This window comes from Neovison vison, chromosome 9, assembly GCF_020171115.1.
Source record: "Neovison vison isolate M4711 chromosome 9, ASM_NN_V1, whole genome shotgun sequence".
NCBI lineage: Eukaryota > Metazoa > Chordata > Mammalia > Carnivora > Mustelidae > Neogale > Neogale vison.
The window spans coordinates 95,009,286-95,034,941 of NC_058099.1; the positions used below are offsets into that span (position 1 = coordinate 95,009,286).

Consider the following 25,656-nt stretch of genomic DNA (forward strand, 5'->3'; position numbering starts at 1 on the left):
AATAGCCAAGGTACGGAAGTAACCCAAATGTCCATCCAAAGAGGAAAAAATAAAGAAGATGTGGTATACAGACACAATGGTGTATTACTCAGCCATAAAAAAGGACGAGATCTTCCCACCTGCAACAACAGGGGTGGATCTAGAGGGTATCATGCTAAGTGAAACGAGTTAGACAGAGAAAGACAAATACCACATACTTTCACTTAAACCTGGAAACAAAAACAAAAAACAAAACAAACAAATAAAAATCAAAACAAACCTATAAATAGGGAGAACAAACTGATGGCAGCCAGAAGGAAGGGGGACGGGGATGGGATATACAGACTTCCCATGACGAAGTCAGTCAGTCATGCGGATAAAAAGTACAGCGTAGGGAATACAGTCAGTGGTAATAGCACTACATGGTGACGGATGGCAGCCAAGCTTGTGAGGGGCACAGCACAACGTAGGGACTTGTTGAATGACTACACTGTACACCTGAAACTAATGGAACACCGCGGGTCAACTATAATTCAATAAAAAAAAAAAAAATTAAAGACAGAAAATATTCACAGCAAAAATAAATAAGAGAGAAATAAGATAGACCAACCAAGTAGCCTGCTCTTATCCCCCATGTCATTAAATGCTATCTTTTATTGAATTCCTTCAACAAATACAGATTGAGCACCTCTTTCTTTTTTTTTTTTTTTTTTACGATTTTATTTATTTGACAGACAGAGATCACAAGTAGGCAGAGAGGCAGGCAGAAAGAAGGTGGGGAGCAGGCTCCCTGCCGAGCAGAGAGCCCGATGTGGGGCTCGATCCCAGGACCCTGGGATCATGACCCGAGCCAAAGGCAGAGGCTTTAACCCACTGAGCCACCCAGGCGCCCTGAGCACCTCTTTCAATAACTGTTCTAGGTATCAGAAAATGGGAAGCAAAACCCAGGCACTTAACTACATGCAACTCCCATTCTGGTGGGGGAAAGACAAGTGTTAGGTAAGTTAAAAACAGTCACGGCAACGACAGATAGTGATTAAGTGTTGTGAAAGAAATGTGATCTCTGTTAGAGAACAGTAGGGAAAGTTACACGAACTTCGGCTGTAGAAAAATTATGTGGCCAATAAGAATGAGGAAGACCTGACAAGATCAGAAGAAAACAGAAGAACACAGTCAGAAGAGCCAAGAGGAGATCATGATTCAAGCAAGAACAGAGCAGCTGGCAGGGTGGCTGTTTGACATTAAGAAAATTTAATCTAGAAAAACGTCTATTAGACTTAACAGTTGGAGGTCACCAATGACCTTGACAAGAGCCATTTCATTGTAATGTGAAGAAGAAAGCCAGCTTGGAAGAACATGCGGTCAATCCAGAGAGGTTTTAGCATGAGGAAGGGTAGACAGACCAGGCATTTGTCAGAGATGGATAATTTCAAAAATGGACAAAAGCAGCTAACACACTTATGTGTGCTGTTGAGGCCAGGGTGCTAAGGCCAGGCAAAGAGCTGCTCTGTGAAGCACAAGATCATGATAACAAACAGACCCTGCACAACTACGTGCCTTCGACAGAGATTTCTCACTCCAGCTTCAAATACTGTTCAAGTGGAAATGTTTACCACATTTGACTTTTGCAGTTAGTTTTAGAAGAATCCCTATACCAAAAGTGAATATACTTTTTCAGACAATGCTAATTACCCCATTTGACCATTCCCCACGCTCTCTGTCCCTGACCTGGTTACTAAGTAACGCTTTTAACTATTAATTCCATTCCACAGATTAGGAAATCTTGATGCAAAAATGCGGTTTGTTGAGGGGACAGTGTAGTTAGTGGGAGACATGATACCCGAAGGGATATCAGCAATTCATTTAAGAAAACTAGTGACACAACTTGTTTCTACGCCTCTAAAAGGAAATGTGGATCTCTTCCATTTCTTCCTTCCTTAATAAAAGGTGTGGGGAGAGGAGAGGAGGAAAAAAAAAAAAATAAGTGTCCAAACTCTTCCAGCTATTATCGTGGAGAACTATTCTACACAACGAGCTACTGGATAGGAAAATATCATCACATCTCAGATTTCCCTTAATGTGCATCAGTTCATTCTGCTAATGAAAAATAATAACAAGTGATATAGACAGGACAGTCAGATAATATAGCCTTTCTCTCCGAAGCCATTTAACTAAAATATTCAGTGTTGAAAAATTATTACATAGGAACTTTTCTATACATTTTATGACTATCCAAAGAACATTAAATACTCACAAAATATATTTAACTATAAATGTATATGATGATTTTTTTAAAAACATGAAGAGATTCATATAAATAACAACGTTCTTAGTTTTAAAGAGTAAAAAAAGGTCATCTTATACTTTTATAGTATAACAATCTAATATAATAAGATACATAATAATATAATAAGATAAACAATCATGTAATAGTATAAAGTATAAAGTTTACAAAAATGTTTGCTTATAACTGAACTTCCCTCCAATCCCCCAAATAACTCAGGATCAAAAGACCTTTACTTGCAGATCATTGGAAAGAACCATGCGTTGAAGGTCAGAAAATATGAACTCTAGACATTAACTAGCTTGGCAAATCATTGTACCTCTCTGGGCCTCCACTTACTCATCCGTGAGTTTTAAGGATAGGAATTCACAATCTCGAAACCTACCCAACTACAGCATTCTGAGAAGCCATATCTGAAAGTCCTCCATTTTTGAAAAGAGGGGAATTTTTCTTTTCTTTCTTTCTTTTTAAAGATTTATTTACTCACTTGACAGAACACATACGTTTGTTGGGGGAGGCCAGAGAGAAGGGGAGAAGCAGACTCCTGCTAAACTTGGGAGTCCGATGCAAGGCCTGATCTCAGGACCCCAAGATCATGACCTTAGGTGAAATTAAGATTTGGACGCTCCGCCGACTGAGCCACCCAGGGGCCCCATGGGAATTTTTGTTATTGAAGAAACGGAGCCATCGCTAACCGCAGAGAGATCACAGTGTGCTTTTCCATAGAAAAGGGCAGTTTTCTCTCCAAGAGCTTCCTGAGTAATCAGCTCTATACTTCCTGAAACCCAAATGACAAACCAAATCCTATACCAATTTGAATGTGTTTATCAGTAGAAAGACAAACACAGAAAACACCCTCTCAGTCTCAAGTACGGAAATTTCACGATTTCTTCAAAGTAAGAAGTACTTCAATGTTAATAAGAAAACATAATCGTACCTGCAAATCCTGAAACCTATTTCACTAACAGACAAAAAAGGAACGTGAAGAGTATCCCTTTTCATATTTCTTATTTAAGCATTTAAAAAAGTATATGCAAAAGGAGCACTGGGTGCCTCAGTCGGTTAAGTATCTGACTCTTGATTTCAGGTCAGGTCATGATCGCAGGGTCATGAGATCGAGCTCCGTGTGGGGCTCCACACTGAGCACGGGGCCTGCTCGAGATTCTCTCTCTCCCTCTGCCTCTGCCTCTGCCCGCCTAGCACCCCACCTACTGCCCGCACGCTCTCTCCATCTCCGTCTAAAAAAATAATAATAATAGGGGCGCCTGGGTGGCTCAGTGGGTTAAGCCGCTGCCTTCGACTCAGGTCATGATCTCAGAGTCTCCCATCCAAGTACTAACCAGGCCCGACCCTGCTTAGCTTCCGAGATCAGACGAGATCGGGCGCGTTCAGGGTGGTATGGCCGTAGACTCAGGGTCCTGGGATCAAGTCCCGCATCCGGCTCTTTGCTCAGCAGGGAGTCTGCTTCCTCCTCTCTCTCTCTCTGCCTGCTTCTCTGCCTACTTGTGATCTCTCTCTGTCAAATAAATAAAAAAATCTTTAAAAAAAAATAAAATAATAATAATAATAAAAATAAAATAAACAGTGCATTGCTTGCCACTAAATTTCTTTCTAAAAAAAAGTATATGAAAAGAGGAATTAGTAGCTTCAAAAAATGCACTTACTGTAGGATTTTCAAGAAATGACTTTTTAAAATGTAAGTCCTCAGGGCAGCTGGTGACACAGTTAAGTGTCTGACTCTTAGTTTTGGCTCAGGTTGTGATCCCAGCGTCCTTGGACGGAGCCTCACACTGGGCTCCACGCTTAGCACTGAGTCTGCTTAGGATTCTCCTTCCCCTTCTCCCCTTCCCTCGGCTCCTCCCACTTGTGCGCTCTCTCTCTCTCTACAATAAATAAAAACTTAAAAAATTATATAAAATGTGAGTCCTTTATGAATGCTCATGGTGTTTGAACAAATCTGTTCTCTGTCCAGATATTAATAATGTACCAAGTCCTAAAGTACAGCATAGACAGGACTCCATATTATTCAAGATCAAAGAATTCTGAGTTCACTTTCTAAGGCACTGCACTTCTTCTCCAGGGAACTTTTCAGAGCCTTCGGAAGACAAACAGAAATTTAGAGTCCTCCAAAGAAGGGCTTTTGGCACAGTGTTTCCCTGCTTATATAACCACAGAATACTTTCATGGGACTAACATTCTCCGAAACACACTTTATAAAATTCTGTACTGGGGTTGATGAGAAATGTACGCGCTAAACCCGAAGATGACCAGAAGATCTCCAACCAGGTCAGTCTCACCGCAGCAGATGCGCAGGCAGTCAGCACACTGGCATTTCACAGTATCGATCGTCTCTGAACAGCAGACGAGCTTCAAAGAGTGGCTGATAGAGGACAATCCTTTAAAATTAAAATCATTTTTCAAAAAAAAAAAAAAAAAAAAAAAAGATTTCTTAACCTGGCCATGATAGAGCAGGATGTCTTTATTTCCATTATGACTACATGATGGAGGACTGATTGTGGGGGCAAGAAGGAGTCAAAAAAAAGGGGTAAGGAAAGAAAAAAAAAATCATTCTATGAAAGAAAATTGATTTCTGAGCTACTGCAGGAAGTAGTAATTGCGTTGGACTGTGTCTCCACGGTATGCAGTGCTTCCCAGCTTGTTTAATTACAGCGTTCTAAATTATCAGCCATCGTAAATTCTAAGAATCTGTGGGAAAAGACAAGACTGGGGCACCTGGGTGGCTCAGTGGGTTAAGCGTCTGCCTTTGGCTCAGGTCATGATCGGGGAGTCCAGGGGAAGATCCGTGTTGGGCTCCCTGTTCAGCGGGGAGCCTGCTTCTCCCTCTCCCTCTGCTCCTACGCCCGCTCATTCTCTCTCTCTCTCTCTCTCTCTCAAAAAAAAAAAAAAAAAAAAAAAAAAAAGACAAGACTATGATCCAGACTTTGGAAAAGATTCATGGGAAAACTACCAGAAGGAAAAGCCAATTCTGTTCCCTTCTTCCTTCCACAGAGAGCTGCTCTCGAACACCCAGCACCAGAAATCAGTCTCGGCCTGTGAGGCTGCGGAGCCGCCCATCCTCACAACGAGGAAACACTCCGGTATCATCCAGTTTTAACGACCGTACATGTTCACAAGTGATGGCACATCTCTGGGAGGGCTAGGACCACCTCGCGAGGGAGGCCCTGTGCATCCTGGTGACACGGCATGGTGACCCCGGGGACAGGAGCAGCAGCGCACTGGCACTGACGAGGCGTGAACAGGTTGTAAGAGCAGGTGCCGGGTGCTCGAAGGTTCATGATAAATACCGACATGCCTGTCTTCCGGGAGTGTCATTAGCGAAAAGCCTCGATGATCGCACTAGAAGTAGGAATCTCCCTGAGACCCAGGCCCGGGATCCGCATAAGCTAGCACAAGACTTCAGTGTGCCAGACTCGAGAATGGGGAGGACTGTTTCCTAACACAGAGGGAAGCGCATTAAACAGAAAAGAGGGAACAGGGCGCCTGGGTGGCTCAGTGGGTTAAAGCCTCTGCCTTCGGCTCAGGTCATGATCTCAGGGTCCTGGGATCGAGCACTGCATCAGGCTCTCTGCTCAGCAGGAAGACTGCTTCCTCCTCTCTCTGCCTGCCTCTCTGCCTACTTGTGATCTCTCTCTGTCAAATAAATAAATTTAAAAAAGAAAATCTTAAAAAAAAAAAGGAAAAAGAGGGAACATAAGCCCTCTCAAGTGAACCTTTGAGACAAATACTGTACAGAGAGTCAAATAACAGCCTCCAAAATCAAAGAAAGATCGAAAGAGCTTAAGCTCTGGGGGAAAAAAAAAAAAAAAAAAAAAAAAGTTTGTTATATTTGAGAATCAGTATTCATAGTCCTCTACCTGCCACAACTGTGAGGATAATTCACGACAAGACAGTTTTTCTTTAGTAAATATGAATGTGCTGCTACAGGATCTTTGGTCAAAAATTGCACTGGAATGGAAATTTTAATGAAAGGCTTTTGAAGCTGTATCTTCTCTCCGCACACATGTGGCCCCTGCGGCTGGAGATGGGGATTACGATCCAGGCCCACAGAGACCGGATCAAAGCTTATTGGACTTTGTGGCAAATGAACTCACGACCTAGAACTCATTAGTCATGATCTAATACACAGACACCGTGAGCCAGAGCAAATACATGTTGACATGAGATATTTACTTGGAATCATTTCTGTACTTAAATGGGCTCTCTCGTTCTGTAGTGTCAACTTTAGCGATGCTGTTTTTCCAAGGTTTTGCAAGTGATCTCACATCTGCCTATGGCACGGAAGACCCCAAAGGCCATGGCCGAAGAGTTTAAAAAGGCACGAGGCAATAGGCAGAATTCAGGTTCTCAAAAGGAGCCGGAAATAATCAAAAGAAGAACTATAGTACTTAACTTTTTTTATAGTACATAATTTCACAGCAATAGTTAAAGTTGACTGAGTGTTTACTATTTATAAGATGTTACAGAAAGCACTTCTGGAAAAGCTAACCACCTCCACAGCATAGACGAATGAGAGTGAAGCAGGCAGTAGATCTTGGACAAAGTCACACACCAGTCATCTCTCTGCCCGGCCTTGGACCCATGATGAAGGATGAGGAGAGACACTGTCTCAGCACCCCTTCCAATGCCCTTTGTCCCCTGCTGCTTTCTACCGTCAACATGGACGTTAGAGACCAGCGTTCCCAGGTCCCCTTGCAGCTAACCACTGCCTTGTGATGTGGTTATACTCAAGAGAGAGAAGCTAAAGGGAGCTGGGGGCATCTGGGAAAGCCTCTGTGTGCATGTTCGTGGCCACATAAACACATGTGTGTACACATATCTGTACACACATGTGTACACATCCTCTTCTTCCCATCCGGAACGTAGCTACGACAGTCCCAACCGGAGCAGACATCTCGTCAACCTATCAGAAAATCTTGGCTCTAACATCCCTGAGCTGTGAAACCCATGTCAGTAAAGGAAGCACGGTTCTGGATGTTTCTAAAGGTTCATTTCCTATTACCTTTTGGCCGTTTGGCTCCAACCTGTCTCAGCACATCTCTAACCCCGATGGAAGAAGAGGCTGACGGAACTGAGAACAACAGGCACCCGCTCCTCCCGCTCTAAGCCAGCCGCTCTTCCCTACTGTGCAGCCCGTGAAGGCTCACTGCCCCTGTGCCCAGAGACAGGCAGAACGCTGTGAGGCAAGACTTCATCTACTGGAGCATTTCCATGGTGTGGCCAGTCCGGCTATGCTCCCTCTGCTGCATGTCAGCTTGTAAGATTTTCTCTAAGGAGGCTGACTTTACATTTGCACCGTGGAGTACTAATGATATGCACAACATGCAACCTCGGGGCTTCTTGTGACCTGACAAAAATAAAAGCTCTACTTTGTTCAAACTTCTGTTTGTCAGATTTTCTGGGACTCTCTGTTGATAGAAGGCTGTGACAGACATAAGGCGAAATGCTACAGTAACAGGAAGTAGAGTGGTGACTCAGCCCTCCGCTGCAGGGGGCTGAATTGTTCAGGCTTTGTCTAGGATGCCTTTAAACGGGAAGAACAAACCAGGCAGGAGATGGCACACGCTTGAGCAAAGGCAGAGTATATAATGGCTTTACTCCGGGGCTCTCGTGACAGAGAAACCATAAGCAAGGATGAAATGACAATATAACTGAGTGATCTCTAGCAGCATCTAGAAACCCATTATGTTTTCCTTGATAGTATGCCACTCCAAGTGGCAGGTGGATCTATTTTTTGTGTGTAAATGCCAACCGTAGTGTGGGTTTATGGTAGAGATTCTAAAAGCAGACTCCAGGAGGCCCTGGTCCTGCACAACAAACAGGTAACAAAATATTCAGTGTGTCGAACACACGTAAAGAGTTTTGGATTCACTGGGGCAACAGAAACGCATTGGCCCTTTACTACGTGTCAGTCTCCTAACTCGCTGTAAATAAAACAAGAGAATGATATTCTCTTGCTAGTAAGAGATGTAAGAGCAAGCATTCACAGCATACTGGAAGTGAAGGTCAGGGTCCAGTGCTGTCCTTATCCTACAGGGGGAGGGCAAATTAACCGCACTAGAGAGCCAAGGGTCCATGGCACAAGGTGGGGAGACCAGGGAGTGCGGTCTACAGAGATCCCCCGAGGTTCGGTGTAGGAACTGGGAAGGCTGAGAAAACCACACGTCCAAAAAACAGGCATGAAAGGGCAGTATTTGAGGAAACCCGTACAAAGTCGGTTGTTCTTAGAACAATGGAAAATGAAGCTGGAGAGGTAGGAAATGGGTGAATGCCAACGTGGGGAGGTGAATTGTATTCTATAGGGAATGGAGGTTTTAAGGCAGTGGGAATGTAGATGTATTCAGTGACCAAAAGCAATGCGAAAGGAGGGGAGGGTCAGGACGAGGGAGGAGCTTTCAGTTTGGTGCCAGCTACTGTCTCCCAGGCCCTGCACAAGTTTCTGAAAAGATATTTCCTCAAATCCTCATAACAGCCTAATAAGAGTGAGATCATTGTCCTCCCACTTCCCAGGAAAGAATCATCAAAAGCTCAAAATAGTTAAGTATCTTAATCATGACAATAAAACTCCTGCAGAGTTAAGGGAGGATTCCAAGGGGCTTAGTTATAATAACAATAGGTAACCATAACTGAACTTTGAGTATGTGTCATGCACTCTTCAGGTGTTAGACTTACAGCCAGAGACAAGAATTCCAGCCCTCATGGACGTGACAGGTTGAGATCATGGGACTCTATGACACCACCCAAGGAGAGAGAAGGTGCAGTAAGGATAAAGCAGAACGTACGGACCTGGGCACACCAGCGCTGAAGGGAGGTGGTGGGCAGAAGAGAATGAGAGAATTTGAATTCATTTCTGGTAAACTCGGAGACCCAGCAGATCACAAGCAAAACCTCACATGGTCAAATGAAAACAGTCATGGTGACCTGTAATAGTTCTTAGTCTCTTATAACATCCCCGAATCTTACTGCATCCAAAGTGGCTAAAAAACACAACTGGTATAAATTTACAAATTTACACTGTTGTTGCTGCGGAGGTGATGAGTTGGGGCAGCGGAAAGGCAAGTTCAGCAGGAAATTAAGATTGGAGGATCAGGTACTCTTACGGACACGAAACTTCATTCAGGAAATGCCAAAAGGAACAAATGTACTAGTTTTGTGGTAGTTTACAGAAAAAGACACACACAAATTCATCTTATTTATAAAAACAAAAAGCACAGGGTTTATAAGGTATTAATAAGATATAGAAATCACCAACAAGGGGTATACATTTTTTCTCAACCTAGTGAAAACCCTTAAAAAGCATAATAGTTTACATAATTTAAAGTATTCCACTAAGGTGGAGATCAGTGCCCATTTGTCACAAACCCAGACAAATCTCTACACAGAAGCCTCATTCCAGTAACTCTGATCTGGTTAACAAAATTAAAAAAAAAAAAAAAATTACCGTGAAAACAAGGAAACAATCTGGGAATAGCGGGATGTGTCGGCAAACCCAGTGTTTTCCTCTTGACACGCGGGGGGAATAAAAACGACTCCCGCATATCGACTTACATTGCTCCGTTGGTATAGACAGTATCGCTTCCTTCCACATACTGCACCTGAGCTGGGTAGACATGCTGGACCTGCTGCACAGTCTGCACCTGCTGTACCTGGAAAACAGAGATTAGGATCGCAGTGAGAAGCCAGTCTGACCGAACACACGGCGTTAGCTTTGCCGCAAAGATCTCTCTAGGGTGTTGGAAACGGTGAGACTCATGCGCACTCCAAGAGAAGTACGTGGGGGGCTCAGATCGACAGGAGCAAGCACCTGAATAAATTCTCTGCCGTTTGCGGATACCTTTTCTGCAGGTGTGTAGGTACAGACATACTCCAAATATTTAGGGTGAAACTTTGCAAAGCTTCTCACTTACCCTAATGATTTATGAAGCTCTCTTCACCTGGTCTGTTACCGCTAAGCTTATTTTCCAATTTAAAAAATTCAGGGGCCGGGGCGCCTGGATGGCTCAGTGGGTTAAGCTGCTGCCTTCGGCTCGGGTCATGATCTCAGGGTCCTGGGATCGAGTCCCGCATCGGGCTCTCTGCTCGGCAGGGAGCCTGCTTCCTCCTCTCTCTCTCTGCCTGCCTCTCTGCCTACTTGTGATCTCTATCTGTCAAATAAATAAATAAAATCTTTAAAAAAAAAAAAAAATTCAGGGGCCACCTGGCTGGCTCAGTCAGGAGAGCACAGGATGCTTGTTCTCAAGGTCGTGAGTTGGAGCCCCATGTAGGGCACAGAGATGACTTCTTAAAAAAAAATTTAAAAATAAAATAAAAAATTAATAATGGAAAATCTCACCCACGCAAACGTAGAAAAAATACTATAATAACCCCCTGTACTCATCATCCAAGATAAATAATTGCCACCAATGCTCCTCTTTTAAGCCCTTACAGGATGATTTAAAAGCAAGTGCACAGATTCTAACATTTCACTGGTAAGTAAGAGAGAAGGACTATTTTTTAACAGGAACACAACACTAATATCACATATAGAACATTCACAATTCCAGGATAGCATCTAGAATCCAGGCATCATTACATCTGATGATTCCAATGTATCCTTAGAACTGGTCTGTTCAAACCAGGATCCAAACAAGGTCTGCGTATTACATTTGGGTGAGATTTCCTACCTTTCTCTTTTAATCTCTAAAAGCTTCCCATCCTTTTTATTTCTTGACTATTACTTACTGAAGAAACAAGGACTATTTATCTTATAGAATTTCTAGACTTGGATGATAGCTTCCCTGAGATGTCATTTAATAAGTTCCTCTATCTCTTGTTTGTCCTATAAACAGGGAGTTAGATCGAGGGCCTTGAACATGTTCGGTTCTTGAAGAGCTGCCACATTGGTTCCGTACGACAGCTGGGGGTCTCTCCCTCTTCAGTGTTATCACACCACCGGTGGGGTCTGGTGTTGTCACCGACAGCCCTCTTCTCAGAATGCTTTGTCTTCGTGCTTTCCCTGAGATTATTAGTAGCCGCTGAGGATCACTTTCTAGGGCTTGTATTTCAATTAATATAGGTTATAACTTTGGTAGACTGATTCTGTTCTGTTATTCCTTCTTCATTTATTAGTAGACTTCTATAAAGAAATTCCCCTCAGGGCGCCTGGATGACTCAGTAGGTTAAGGATCTGTCTTGGGCTCACGGCATGATCTCAGGGTCCTGGGACGGAGCACCACATTGGGCTCCCTGCTGACAGGGGAGTCTCCTTCTCCCTCAGCTGCCTTCCCCTCCCCCTCCCACTCGTGCTCTCTCTTTCTCTCAAATAAATAAATAAATAAAAAGAAATGACTCTCATTAATTACTTGCTTACTTTGAAATAGGGTCATACAGTTAGAGGAAGACAACTACACGATTCTTCTCCTTACCAGTACTCAGAATGCTATCCCCTAGCTCCCTTCCAAGGTGAGCAATGTGGTTTGGGGTTTGGTTTGGTTGGCATCTTTAGGATTCTTGGCTGTTAAACATACTTAATGTTTTTCAGTCTGACAGTTCTTGGCTTGGTAAACGGTCCCATCTCTCACTAACAGCATTCCCTTCAAAGGGCATTCTGTATCTTTTGATGCCATCCCAGTAATCTTGCTTACCTCCCTTGCTTTCTGCTGTGATAAGATATTCTAGACTTATCTCTTACATTTCTTTTTCTAGATCTAGAATCAATGATTTCTTCAAAGAGCCTGGTTCCTACTAGTTAGGAATAATATAAACATGTAAAAACTGTTTAGAAAGGCAATTTATAGACAGACTCTTTGAAAACTTTGTGATTTCTCCTACAGAAATACCACTGGAAAAGTTATTGTACATGTTATTAAAAAATATAGTTTATAACACATAAAGTTAGAAGGAAAAACCTTAATGACTGAAGAGTAGAGTGATTAAATAAATTAGAGGAAAACCATTCTGTAGGATATATGGCTAATATCAGAAAAATAAAAATTGATATATAATTTAGTAACAAAATCTTCATCTCCAAGACGTTACCAAGTGAAAAAGTATATTGCAGAATAATAGTTACAGAACTGCTTTACTTACTTTTAAAAATATGTCTACCTCTCATTTGCATGAACATGTGTATATAAATGGATATAAGTACATAAAGGAAAACAGAAGGATGCACATCAAACTTCTAAAAGTGGTTTCTCTGTTGAGTGACACGAAATGAGATGGGAGAGGTAAGGGGACCACCATATTTTATTCTATTTATAATACTCTTGGATTTTTAAAATTAAAATGAATTCATCTGTTTCATACATAATATATAAAATACATAAATCAGTATGTGGAAGAACTTCCACTTCTGCCCACAATGAAATAAATATACTAGAAACACTTTTCCCACACTGAAAAAGTGGAAAACTGGACAAAATATGTAGAAACAATGTTTCTGGTCATCTGAGAAAAGGCATCATGAAAGTGTGATCCTTAAGAGTAAGGAAACAAATAAGGTAACCCCATAATGATCCCTGGAGCTGAAAGGGAGGCATTTCCCAGGCTGCTGAGCAAGAAGGAAGTTACCAAGTAGAGCATGGTAATCTCACTGAGGTTAGAAGACAGACATAGGAATTGGGGAGGCTGAGGCAGCTAAAATTTGGGGGCACGGTCAGAGAGGGCATTAAGCAGAGAATAATGATGGGGATCCCCTGGAGTCTGATGCTGAGTACAAAGCTGCACATTCAGTACACAGAGATACTCAAGTTCTAACTGGACAGTGATGTGAACTGAACGTCCAGGGCATTCTGTAGAAACAGCAGAAGCACTGAAGCCATAGCAGAAGGGCTTAACTAGCTCTACAGTAAGACTACTTTAGAACCATCTTAATAAAGCTAAAAAGGGAGCGCCTGGGTGGCTCAGCTGGTTAAGTGTTTGCCTTCAGCTCAGGTTGTGATCCTGGAGTCCTGGGATGGAGCCATGTAGAGGCTCCATGTAGAGGGGGTAGGAGGGCCCGGGGGGGGGGGGGGGGTCCCTACTCAGCAGAGAGCCTGCTTCTCCCTCTGCTCCTCACCCTGCTCAAGTGCTCTCTCTTATTGTCTCTCGAATTTAAAAAAAAAAATTTTTTTTAAGAATTTTAAGAAAGCCTAAAAAATAACCTTCCAAAAGATCGAATCGATTCAGTTAACTGCCTATATAAGACAAGGTTTAATGCTTTAAAAGGAAAACAGCAAAATCCAAACATAGAGAACTGTAAGAATCAAAATATCCAGCACCCAATAAAAAATCACTAGACGTGTGAAGAAGCAGGTACATGTGATCTGCAACCAGAAGAGAAAAGCCAATCAACAGAAACAAACAGAAATGAAAGACAGGAAGTGGCAGAAACTTTAAAATAGTTAAAAGGAGACACATTTTAAAGGAAAACATGAATATAATGAGAGAAAAGGGAAGATGCTATAAGGAACCAAGTAGAATACTGAAAAATACAAGTTGAAAAATACAATACCTGAAAAGAGAAATTCACTGAATTGGATTAAGAGCAGACTATATAATGCAGAAGAAAAGAATGCTCAATTTGAAAACATAGTAATAAAAACTATGTGCCGTGGGGCACCTGGGTGGTTCAGTCGGTTAAACATCTGTCTTTGGTCAGATCATGATTCCAGGGTCCTAGGATGGAGTCCAACATCCCTGGGCTTGTCCCTCTCCCTCTGCCCCTCCCCCGACTCATGCTCTCTCTCTTTCTCTCAAATGAATAAATAAAATCTTAAAAAAAAAAAAAAAAAGAAAACAAAACTACGTGCCATGAAGAACAGAGACAAAAAAGAAACGAGAAATAGAGAATCGGTGAACTATGTGACAACAGTAATTGCAGCTGGAGTCCCAGAAGAAGAACAGAAAACACAGTTGAAGAGAGCGTGGTCGAAACTTTCCCCATTTGATTAGAACCGTAAACACACAGATGTAAGTTCAATATATCCAAATACACAAAGTATGTCATCATTAAAGTGCTAAAATCAATAATAAGGAGCAGCATTTTAAAGTAGGTGGAAAATGGGCATAATGTATACAGGGCAACACATATTGAGTAGGACTGAAAGATCCCCAGTTAGAAATAATGCGAGCACAAGACCATCAAATAACACCTTTAAAGTCTCGAGGGGAAAAGAATCTCAACCTAGAATTCCATTACTAGTGAAATGTCCTACCACAATGAAGGAGAAACCCTTTTTCAGGTAAAAGCTGAGACAATTCTTCTCCTGCAGACCTCCAGGGGAGGTAATGACAAAGGAAGTTTCTGGGGCTAAAGAAAATAATACAGATGCAAACTGGGATCTGTTCAAAGAAATAAGGGGCACCAGAGGAACCAAATTTGCAGGAGAAATAAAGGGTTTTTTTCCTTTGTTTTCTCATCTTTTCATTTCTATAAAAGATAACTGACCATGTAAAGTGCATATAAGAACAACAGGTAATGGGGTTCACCACGGAGGCAGAGGGGAAATGTGTGCATCACAAAAACAGCACAAAAGAGGGAAGACAGAAATGAAAATATGCTTTCATAATATTCTTTATGTTAAGGGACATAATGTACATGAATAGAGGCTATGGTAAACTAAGATATAGGTTAAAAACCCTAGGACGTACACTAAACTATAAAACAGTACAACCAATAGCAGAGATAAAATGCAAAACTTAAAAACACTCAATACATCCAATAGAAGGCAGAGGCAGAGGAAAGAAAAGAACAACAAATGGGACAAATAAAAAAAATAATAATAAGATGCTAGAATTGTATGTAACCATTCTGATCATTATATTCAATACATAAGTTTTTTTAAGCCATTTTATTTATTTTATTTTTAAGATTGTATTTATTTACTTGACAGAGAGCAAGCAGCAGGCTCCCCGCTGAGCAGAGAGGCTTGATCCCAGGACCCCACGACCACGACCTGAGCTAAAGGAGGCTTAACCCACAGAGCCACCCAGGAGCCTCTTCAATACACAAGTTTTAAATCTTGACTGTCAGAATGGGTTAGGAAGGTGAGCCCCAACTCCACCAAAAGAAACTTTACCTCTATCTATCTATCTTTTTTTTTTGAGAGAGAGAGAGAGTGGGGTCAGAAGCAAAGGGAGAGGGACAGAATCTTAAGGAGACTCCATGCTGGGCATGGGGCTCAATCTCATGACCTTGAGATCATGATCTGAGCTATCAAGAGTAGGGTGCTTAACCGACTGAGCCACCCAGGTGCTCCCAGAACACACTTTAAGTACACAGAGACAGAAAGGTTAAAAAATAAAAAAATGTGGGAAAGATACTCTCCACAAACACCAGTCACAAGAAGGATGGAGTGGTTCTATTAGTATCAGCCTAAGTAGACTTCCAGACAAAGAAAATTACCAGGAATAAAGAGGAATATTTCATCAATAAAATTATCAAGAAGAAATATTCTGTATGTGTTTGCCTCTAGGAACAGAGTTTCAAAATACATGAAGCAAAATCTGAGAGAATTCAAAGAAGAAATAAACAGGCAAACCCACAGTTCACAGTTGGATATTTCAGCATCCTTCTCTCCATTGTTGACAAAGACAGAAAATCATAAGGATACAGAAATTCTCAACCAACTTGATCTAAATGACTTTCACACCACAATTTGCAACACAGCAACAAGATGTGCGCTCTTCCTACTGCTTGTGGGCATGAAGCAAGAAGGCTCAAATGTCGAAAAAGAAAACAAGCCCTAACAAATTTTAAATAATTTAAACAGGGGCCCCTGGGTGCTCAGTCAGTTAAGCATCTGCCTTCAGCTAAGGTCATGATCCCAGGGTCCTGGGATCCAGTCCCACATCAGGCTCCCTGCTCAGTGGGGAGTCTGCTTCTCCCTCTCCCTCTTCCTCTGTGCTCTCCTCTCTCTGTCAAACAAACAAATAAAAACAATAACAATATATTCTCTGACCACAAAAGAATTCAATTTGAAGTCAAAGATGAAAAGATATCTGGAAAACATTCAAACATTTATATGATGAACACAAAATACACTTTAACCTATGATCTGTAGGAGAAATCACAAGAGAAATTTAAAAACATTTCTGAGTTGTATGATGATGAAAATACCATCCATCCAAATCTGTGGAGTTCAGGTAAAGCTGTGTACAAAGAGAAATCTATAGTTTTAAATGTTTTTATTAACAACAACAACAACAAAAATCCCCAAAGCAATAAATCTGAAGTTTCAACTTCAAGAAGCAAGAAAAATGAAGAACAAATTAAAACTGAAGTAGGAGAAAGGAAATAAAAGGCAAAAAAGCAATGAAACAGACATCTGAAAGGCAACTGGAAAAAAATCAATGAAATTTTAAACATTAAAGTAGATTTGGAGAAAAAGAAAGAAGATACAAATTATGAATACTAAGGATGAAAAGGGAAAAGCATCCTAAAGACAGAAAATAGAAATAAAGGCAGCTTAATGTCAACAAATTCAATTACTTAGGTTAAATGGAGAAAGTCCTTAAAACACACAAAAACCAATATTTGTAAGAGTAAAAAAAGAGACAAAAGACTATATATATATATCAAATTTAATTAGAGATATATATATCTAATCAAATTTATCTCCCCAATGGAAACTCCAGGTCCAGTTGACTTCAATGGTGAATTCTAGCAAATATTTCAGGAACGAATAAAAAGCCAATTGAAGACAAATTACCTATCACGCTTTAGATGAAAAATAACCCAAACTAGGACATAAAATCTTATCAATGCCATTTACACCTTGATGGGTACTTCTGAACATAGCCTCTCTGTGTCTTTATAATACCCCTTTAAGATTCTACACATTCTTGCTACCTTCTCTTAGGATCTGTTGTTTTGTCTATATCAATCATCTCGTCCACCACCATAAACCTATTATTTCCTTCCAGGTCTGATTTAAAATTTAGTTTGTCCAGAAAGTCTTCTGTAGCTTACTTTATCCCATGAGAGACGGTTTCTTTCTTTTTTCTCTTTTAGGGCTCTTAATACAGGTGGTAGCTCGTGGCTTAGTAGTAACCTATGTTACATTTGGTTTCCTTCATAGTACCCGATATGGTGAGAGCTGGCAAAATCATTTAATTTGAACATAGTAGAAATGGCTTTAAGTCCTTGTGCTGATTATCTGCTGTCCATCTACTGAAACAGTCAATTTTCAAGTAATAATTTAATTGTGTGTAAAAATAATTTAAGTAATAATTTCCTTGTGTGTAAAAATTCTACCTCCGGGGCACCTGGGTGGCTCAGTTGTTAAGCATCTGCCGTTGGCTCAGGTCCTGATCCTGGGGTTCAGGGATCGAGCCCCACGTCAGGCTCCCTGCTCAGCAAGAAGCCTGTTTCTCCCTCTCCCTCCCCACTGCTGTGTTCCCTCTCTGTCTCCCTCTCTGTCAAATAAATAAATAAAATCTTTAAAAAAATAAATTCTATCTCCTCCATATTAAGCATTTTTGTGAGTATCCAAAACTATTAAATACAGATATAAAGCATGGTCTTGACAAATGTGATAATTAAAATACACCTTGAATAATTAGTGAAATTATTAAAGACTTCAAAAAATAACACTCTTGTCTTCTACATTTGTGTAAATTTCAGCTTTATATCCCTCTTGGTTTCAGCCATAAATACGCACAATAAATGTTTATCAAGGGTTCCTTTGGAATATGAGATTCTGTAATCAAAGTAGAAACAAAACTCAGGAAAATGTCAAGAAACTTGGGAAAGAAGTCTGGATAGATGCTGGCTAACTCACCTACAACAGCAATATATAAATATATCCCTTGATCACAGTGAGACTTTACAGTACTATGTAAAAACAGGGCATCATTCTTCACACTACCTGCCAAGAATCAACAAAGTAAATAAAGACCAAACTAAACAGTAAAAATACTGAATTAGAGCATATTTGGGAGGTAATATAAATTAGTATCCAGTGCGTATGGGTTTTTTTTTTTTTTTAAGATTTTATTTATGGGGTGTTTTTGTCTTTTATTTTGAAGATTTTTTTTTTAAGATTTTGAATATTTTATTTATTTATTTGACAGAGAGAGACACAGTGAGAGAAGGAACACAAGCAGGGGGAAGGGCAGAGGGAGAAGCAGGCTCCTTGCTGAGTAGGGAACCCAATGTGGAGCTCGATTCAGGACCCTGGGATCATGACCTGAGCCCAGGACAGATGCTTAACCACTGAGCCATCCATGCGCCCCTGGTATGTACGGCTTTTCTACCAACCATTAGAAACTGGGTTGAAGAGACCTTCAATACAACTCAGTGATCATGAGAAATTCAACTGCCCATTCTGCTTGTGGTTGAGAAGGTATTCTTTCAAGGGTGTAATGACGGTGGAGGAAGTAAAAAGATGGGGAAAATAGGGGCAGAGAAAGAAAAGGAGAAGAAAAAAAGGAAAAACAACAATTTTATGGAAAATAACTATTTTAAGGATGCATGCCTCATTTCACCAATGAGAAGTTAAGATCCTTGAATCTCTTGGTTTTTAGCCGAGGCATTATTTGATTTTCTCTCTCTTTTCCTCCTTCTTCCCTCCTCTCATCTTCCCTCCCTCCTTCCTTTCCTTCTTTCTTCTGTTTGACAATGGGGATCCATTATTAATAAAGATGGGTTGGAGAACCACAGAAACGCCCCTCTTTTACCTCAAACACACCCAGGAAGATATCTGTGTCTACAGAACAAGTCTTGCAGCGTTTACAAAACCAGTCATAGGCTGGAAAATGAGAAGGGCAGAATTTCAGCCCACCCTACCTTTGGCCCAAGTTCCCATATATAGAACAGAGTTGGGTTTTTTTTGTTTGTTTGTTTTGTATATCCCAAAGAGCCAACACAATATAAACACACCATAAATATTTAATAATTATTTAATAATTAAATAATGTCCTGCACCTCGCAAAGAAAATGTCCAGTGAATATTTGTAAAATTTATTGTATCTTCTAAATGTGGATAAGAGCATTTGTTTTTTTTTTTTTTTTTAAATATGAAACCACCAAGGAATGCTTATTATTCTGAAGTGAACTGTTTTGATTACTCTGAATGCCCTTTTATGCATCTTTAAAGACCAAAGTGAAATATTAGGAGGAAATGCATACTCTTTTCTCTTTCCTAAAATAATTAACTGCGATTTAAATTTGTTCAAATATTTGATACTGTTCTTATGTTAAACATTAATTTGTATCCAAATATTTACTAAATGTTATATAGGTTTATTTTCTATTTTACTTGCCCTACTTTAGTACAGTGATGTGGGAAACAAAGGCAAAAGAAAAAAAAAAACAAAACTTCTTTATAACTTACAGCTTCCCTGACAAGTTTCCCCCAGACGGTTGGAATGACTTTCCTCTAGGACCTCTACTGCCTCACAATTAATACTTAGTTTGCTAAGGGCAAATGGCATTCTTAGCTTAACATTAGCCCAACCTCCAGGATCCTGTAAGTCTCCTTTAACAGACGAAAATTCCTTTGGAAATGTCCTTTATCTCTACCTGCCCCCAAGACATATCTTAGCAATCATCCTCCAAGCATATGGCCCGCTGATATACATCTGAAGGGTCTCATGAGTAAGGTTTAATTAGACGTTAATAAATGACCTTGCCCTAACAACAGACAGCCCCCTCAAGGTCCTGGAAACCTTGCTCCCAAATTCCTTAGAGACTTACACTAACCCTAACCCCCTTCCAACTAGAAAGTATATAATTGGCCACTTATCAGAACCCTGGGCAGCTCTTTCTGCCCACAAGTCCTGTCCCTGGGCTTTAATAAAACCACCTTTTTGCACTGAAGAGGTCTCCAGAATTTGTTCTTGACAATTCGCTCCAAACCCCAACGTTTCCACATCACAGGAACAATTCAGGTCAGCATTACTAAGAGAGATGGAGAAACTCACATCATGTAGGCATTTCATTACCATTCCTAGGAACTATATATTCCATCCATCTTTGTGAAATCTATAAACTGTCACATTTTACTGCCTACCTTATCAAAGCTCTTAGGGGAAAGGAAAAATATGATTAAATAAATTCTATAGGAAATTGATTTTCTTTTAACTTCATTGTCCTTCCCAAAATAAATTCAGCTGCATTTCCCAAGACAAAAGTTTTTCACCATTTTTGAATTTTAATAAACAACGAAGTGGTGAATATGGGAACTGAAAAGAGCTAGAGGAAGGTAGAACTAGGAGGAACAACCAACTATTTCTATAACGAACTGTTCAATGAAAAAAAATGTCCTTGGGCTAATTTCTGAAAGGTTGGTTACTACATGAATGAATGTTGACAGTAATGAGGTTTGACCATAATAAAGTTCCCTACCAGAAATCTATCCATTCTCTGTCAAACAAAGGGAAAAAAAAAAAACCCAAAATATAAATATATGCAACAATGCATTTACATTCATAGACATCAGATGAATTAAGCAACTTAACCCTGTCTTACTGATACATATTTAAATAAAGCTCCTCTTATTACTAGTCAAATGTGGTATTACAAGTGCATTTGCCTATTTTTGTACACTTCTATAATTCTTATTATTTATAATGGAAGTGAACACCAAAACAAAGCACATACCACAGGAAAATGTGCTAGCTCGACAGAATCAATTAGTATATTTTGAGGACAAATTTATACAATATGCTGTTTTGGACGTGCTTCAAAAAATAAAATAAAATGAATCACACTTCAAAACAAATCCCTTTCAATAGTGAATGAAGTCATTTATAACTGTTAAGCTTATTAGTCAGCTAAGAACAACATTAGTTTTGTTGTAAAAATGTCTTTATTATGTCAAGATATTCATTGCCTTTCTTATGTAAGATTATTCCTTACACTTGTGGTTGGAAGCAGACATTTCAAACCTTAGTACAGACAGTCCCTGACTTAACAATGATTCAGCTTAACAATTTTAAGCAACAGGCATTCAGTAGAAACCAGACTTTAAATTTTGAATTTCAACCTTTTCCCGGGCTAAAGATACGTGCCATAATGTTCTCTCGTGACCATGTTCTCTTGACATGATCACGAGGTAAAAAACCGAAAGACAACAGGTACACTTCCAGAACCATGTGCACCCAAAGACCACTCTGCCTTTCACTTAAAGTGGCCTCAATAAATGACATGAGAAATTCAACACTTCATCATAAAATGGGCTTTATGCCAGAGGCCTTTGTTCATCTGTTGGTCCTGAGCACACCTAAGGTAGGCTGGGCTAAGCTATTTTGTTTGGTGAGTTGCATTAAAAGCATTTTCAACAGGATATTTTCAACTTACGAGGCATTTACCCACATGTAACCCCGTCGTTGAGCAAAATCTATACTGAGAACTGTCAAAAATTGCAACAAGATGCCTTTAATAGGCCCACAAGAGACGTGGAAGAGCTCTACTCAGATTAAAAACATGGGATATTAGACGGGCTCTGTTAGAGGCCGTTGTGTGAGTGACCACAGTGAAGCAACAGGAAAAGCCTCCACATCAGACCAGCTATTAATAAAAGGGCAGTGGGGAGGAGTAAGACACTCAGGGCAGCGGCGGACAGTTAATTGGAAAAGCAGCCTTGTGAGAAAAGAGACGGAATGGAACCCGTTCAGTATTTCTGGACTGGTAAAACTGTAGGGAATTGAAGGGATTGGGGAAGGATAAGTCAAAGCGTTGAGAGAGCACTGTGAGGGAATGCTAGAAGGGGAGCGTGAGGACAGAAAAAGCACGAAGGAAAAACCAGTTTTCTAAACAGACACAGGTTATGAAAACAGGAATAAACCTGAACCCATTTTTTTCGGTCTTGGTTAAAAGTAAAACACAGGACATGTCACAAGGTATTAACTGCATCTAGTCAAGAAAGAATTCCACAAACACTGTGAATGTTCAAAAAAATTTGCAGGTAAAGGATGTTTATGACAGGACCACAGCGAACAAAAGCATGGCTAACTGACAGGAAGGCTCGGGGTAAAAATGTTACTGAAATCTCCCTCATGGGGTTTGTTGTGAAAAATAAGAGGTTTCCCTAGATCTTTAACATTAATTTACAAAGTTCTTCCTGAGATACTCAATGATAACCACAAAATGCCTGTTTAATCTTTTAGGAATGGAAGGCCTTCCACTTCAAAGAATGTGATGGTGTGAGCTATTGGGAAACACGGTGTTACTCATTTAAATGACAGAATTCATTTTATGTAGAAAATTGAATCTATTCACTTACTGTGAACTCACTCACTGGCCCTATGTTAGCTGACTCACTTACAAACTGTGTAGCTTCTTATTTTCAGAAGACTCAGATTTTTGGGCATCATGATCTCACAGTAGACTTTCAGAAAATAAATGATCGTTCTAGCACATTCAGATCCCATAAACACCACAAAGTCTGCGTCTTCAACAGGGCTAGAGTTAAACATGGAACTTTGGCTTTTTAGGAATTATTTACCAAAACTACAGAGTTGCTGTAGGCAATCAGAAGTTGTTAGGAAAATGTAAGAATTACTGTTATACTTGGACTTCAAGAAGAATCATATGAATGCTGAAGCAGTGGTAAGGAAGGTCTTGGCTCACTATGTGATGATATGAACATAGGGGACTCAATCAGGAGTGAATCAGTTCAATCTTCCCTAACTGCCTAGCATGTCCCCCAAAGAATCATGTATCTGACTTGTATCAAAGAGCAGAAGCTACTTCAAAGGGGAGAAGCAAGTTCCCAAAGGCAAGATAGGAAGTGTTTCTGGGAAGAGGGACGTGACTCAGAACAAATTTAGTTTAGAATGATTTCTCAATGACAAACTTGATGGATATCACAGAAAAGACAGAACCTGTTTTTGTGAGTCAAAAGTAACAATGTAACAACTACTTTGTAAAAGTAAAGAACACTTCTTTCTTTCTTTTCTTTTTCTTTTTTTTTTTTTTTTAATTTAGAGAGAGAGATGGAGAGAGCTGGTGAGCAGTGGGCAGAGGGAGAGGGAGAGACTGACTCTCCAGCAGACTCTGCACTGATCTTGGAGGCAGGGCTCGATCCCATGACCCTGAGATCATGACCTGAGCTGAAAGCAGGAATCAGACACTCTACTGACTGTGCCACCCAGGTACCTCTTTCTTTTTTTTACTGATTAATTGTTTTGAAGTATAGTTGATACATAATGTTACATTAGTTGCAGGTGTACAACACAGTGATTTGATAAGTGATTTGCAGCTACCCTATACTCACCACAAGAGTAGCTACCATCTGTCACCATCCAATGTCATCACAACACCATTACTATATTCCCTACGCTGCTCTCTCTATCCCCATAACTTCTTCACTCCGTCACTGGAAACCTGCATCATCCTCTCCCCCTCCTTGCCCATCTTGCCCATCCCTCACCCCTCACCTCTGGAAACCATCAGCTTGTTCTCTGTATTTGTGAGTCTGTTTTTGCTTGAGGAACACTTTTTATTATGTCTTAAACATTAGTTCTCTTGCGGCCCAGTAGGACTGACTAATACTAAGATTCCACTAAAGGAAGCAATAATTTCTGGGGGAAGGATTTTACTAAATAATACTCTGGTGACCAGAAAGGTTAAATGAGCTACGTACACCAAATTCACTGCACATTAGGAGAAGTCTCTGAAACAGAAGGCTCCCTCTAGTCTTTCTAGTAATAAACGAAACTATGTGGAAACAGAAATTATCAAGAAATGTAAGCAGCACATCAGAAGATCTAACTGCATAAAATTAAGTCTAGACCGATTGTTAGAATATGCACTTCCAATACGTCTCCTGGTAAGAATTCATAGATACGGAGTCACACTCGCTCTGAGTGTCTACGGTAACGATGCGTATTGCAGGAGTCAAGATGCTGACTCCCTTGGGATGGGGTGCAGGGAATTCAGAGAGTGCGCTAGGAGCCCAAGCACGTGACCTAAGTAGCAAACCCTCTTAGTATATAGGATCATTAAACTGGTGCTAATACTATTACTTATAGTGATATGCAGTATCATTTCATTCACAAAAATCCTGAGATGCGGGGCGCCTGGGTGGCTCAGTGGGTTAATACCTCTGCCTTCGGCTCAGGTCATGATCCCGGAGTCCTGGGATCAAGCCCCACGTAGGGCTCTCTGCTCGGCAGGGAACCTGCTTCCCTTCCTTTCTCTCTGCCTGCCTCTCTGCCTGCTTGTGATCTCTATCAAATAAATAAATAAATAAATCTTTAAAAAAAAAAAAAAATCCTGAGATGCAATGAAGATGCTACGCATTTTTATCCCCATTTTATAAATGGTGACATAAATACAAAGACATCTAGACAACCCAAAGACACAGTAAAATGACAGGCAGCAATGACTCTGGGTCTTCTGATTCAAATCCTAGAATTCTTCTAAAAATATCAGTGTTTCCCATGGAATATTATTCAGCCATCAAAAGGATGAATTCCCAACTTTTGCATCAACATGGATGGACCTAGAGGTGATTATGCTGAGTGAAATGAGTCAAGCAAAGAAAGTTAATTAGCATATGGTTTCACTTATTTCTGGAATATAAAAAAATAGCATGGAGGACATTAGGAGAAGGAAGGGAAAATGAAGGGGGAGAAATCAGAGTGGGAGACAAACCATGAGAGACTATTTACTACAGGAAACAAATTGAGGGTTTTAGAGGGGAGGCAGGTAGGGAGATAGGTTAGCCGGGTGATGGGTATTAAGGAGGGCACGTATTGCATGGAGCACTGGGTGTTGTACACAAACAATGAATCACAGAGCACTACATCAAAAACTAATGACCTACTGTATGGTGATTAACATAAAACAATTTAAAACAAACAAACAAACAAAAAAACCAGTACCACTATTTCCCCAAATGTGGGAGGAATGACACTGGTGGTACAGAGGCAAGACATTAAATAATTATAAACATAAGAACATAATCCATTTTCAATTATCTTTAAATCAGTCTGACAAGGAAACGGTCTCAGTCTTTATCAGTTCTGACACTTAATAATCTTTTTTAAAAGCACAGTAAGCCTCAGTGTTGGTCACTTGCAAACAGAGCAGAAAGCCAAATCGTATAACACTGTTTCCTTTTCACTGCAGTTAACTTAATATGTGTCACCCAGTTATGTTAAAAGATAATAGGTTTTTCATTTTACATAGAAATTTAAGATCTTTTTAAATGAACTCATTTAAGTAATTTTATAGAAAACTAGTAAGTAAAAAAATATATAGTAGACTCTGGATAAAGCAAAAACCGTGAGGCTATTTGCAAAAGACAACAAACTGCTCCGCTACTTGCTTTCCTTCACTGAACCATACCTCTGAGAGCCCTTTCCAAGTGTGTATGTATGATGTGTGTCTGAAGCCACACATAGGCACAACTATTTCGGGTTTCACAAGTACACCATAGTACAGATAAAGGTGACCGTATTTA

General features: G+C 40.3%; 1 protein-coding gene and 1 pseudogene across 4 annotated transcripts in view; both read right to left on the bottom strand.

The window, feature by feature from the left end:
- The window catches only part of RFX3 (regulatory factor X3), a 282,021-nt gene that overhangs the window by 104,868 nt on the left and 151,497 nt on the right, over positions 1-25,656 (bottom strand). For all 4 annotated transcript variants that reach the window (XM_044265973.1, XM_044265970.1, XM_044265972.1 and 1 more), the window contains one exon: positions 9,830-9,927. In XM_044265973.1, the coding sequence (XP_044121908.1) occupies positions 9,830-9,927 (98 nt within the window). The remainder of the gene's footprint in view (positions 1-9,829; positions 9,928-25,656) is intronic.
- Positions 3,555-3,673, bottom strand: LOC122917912 (annotated as a pseudogene).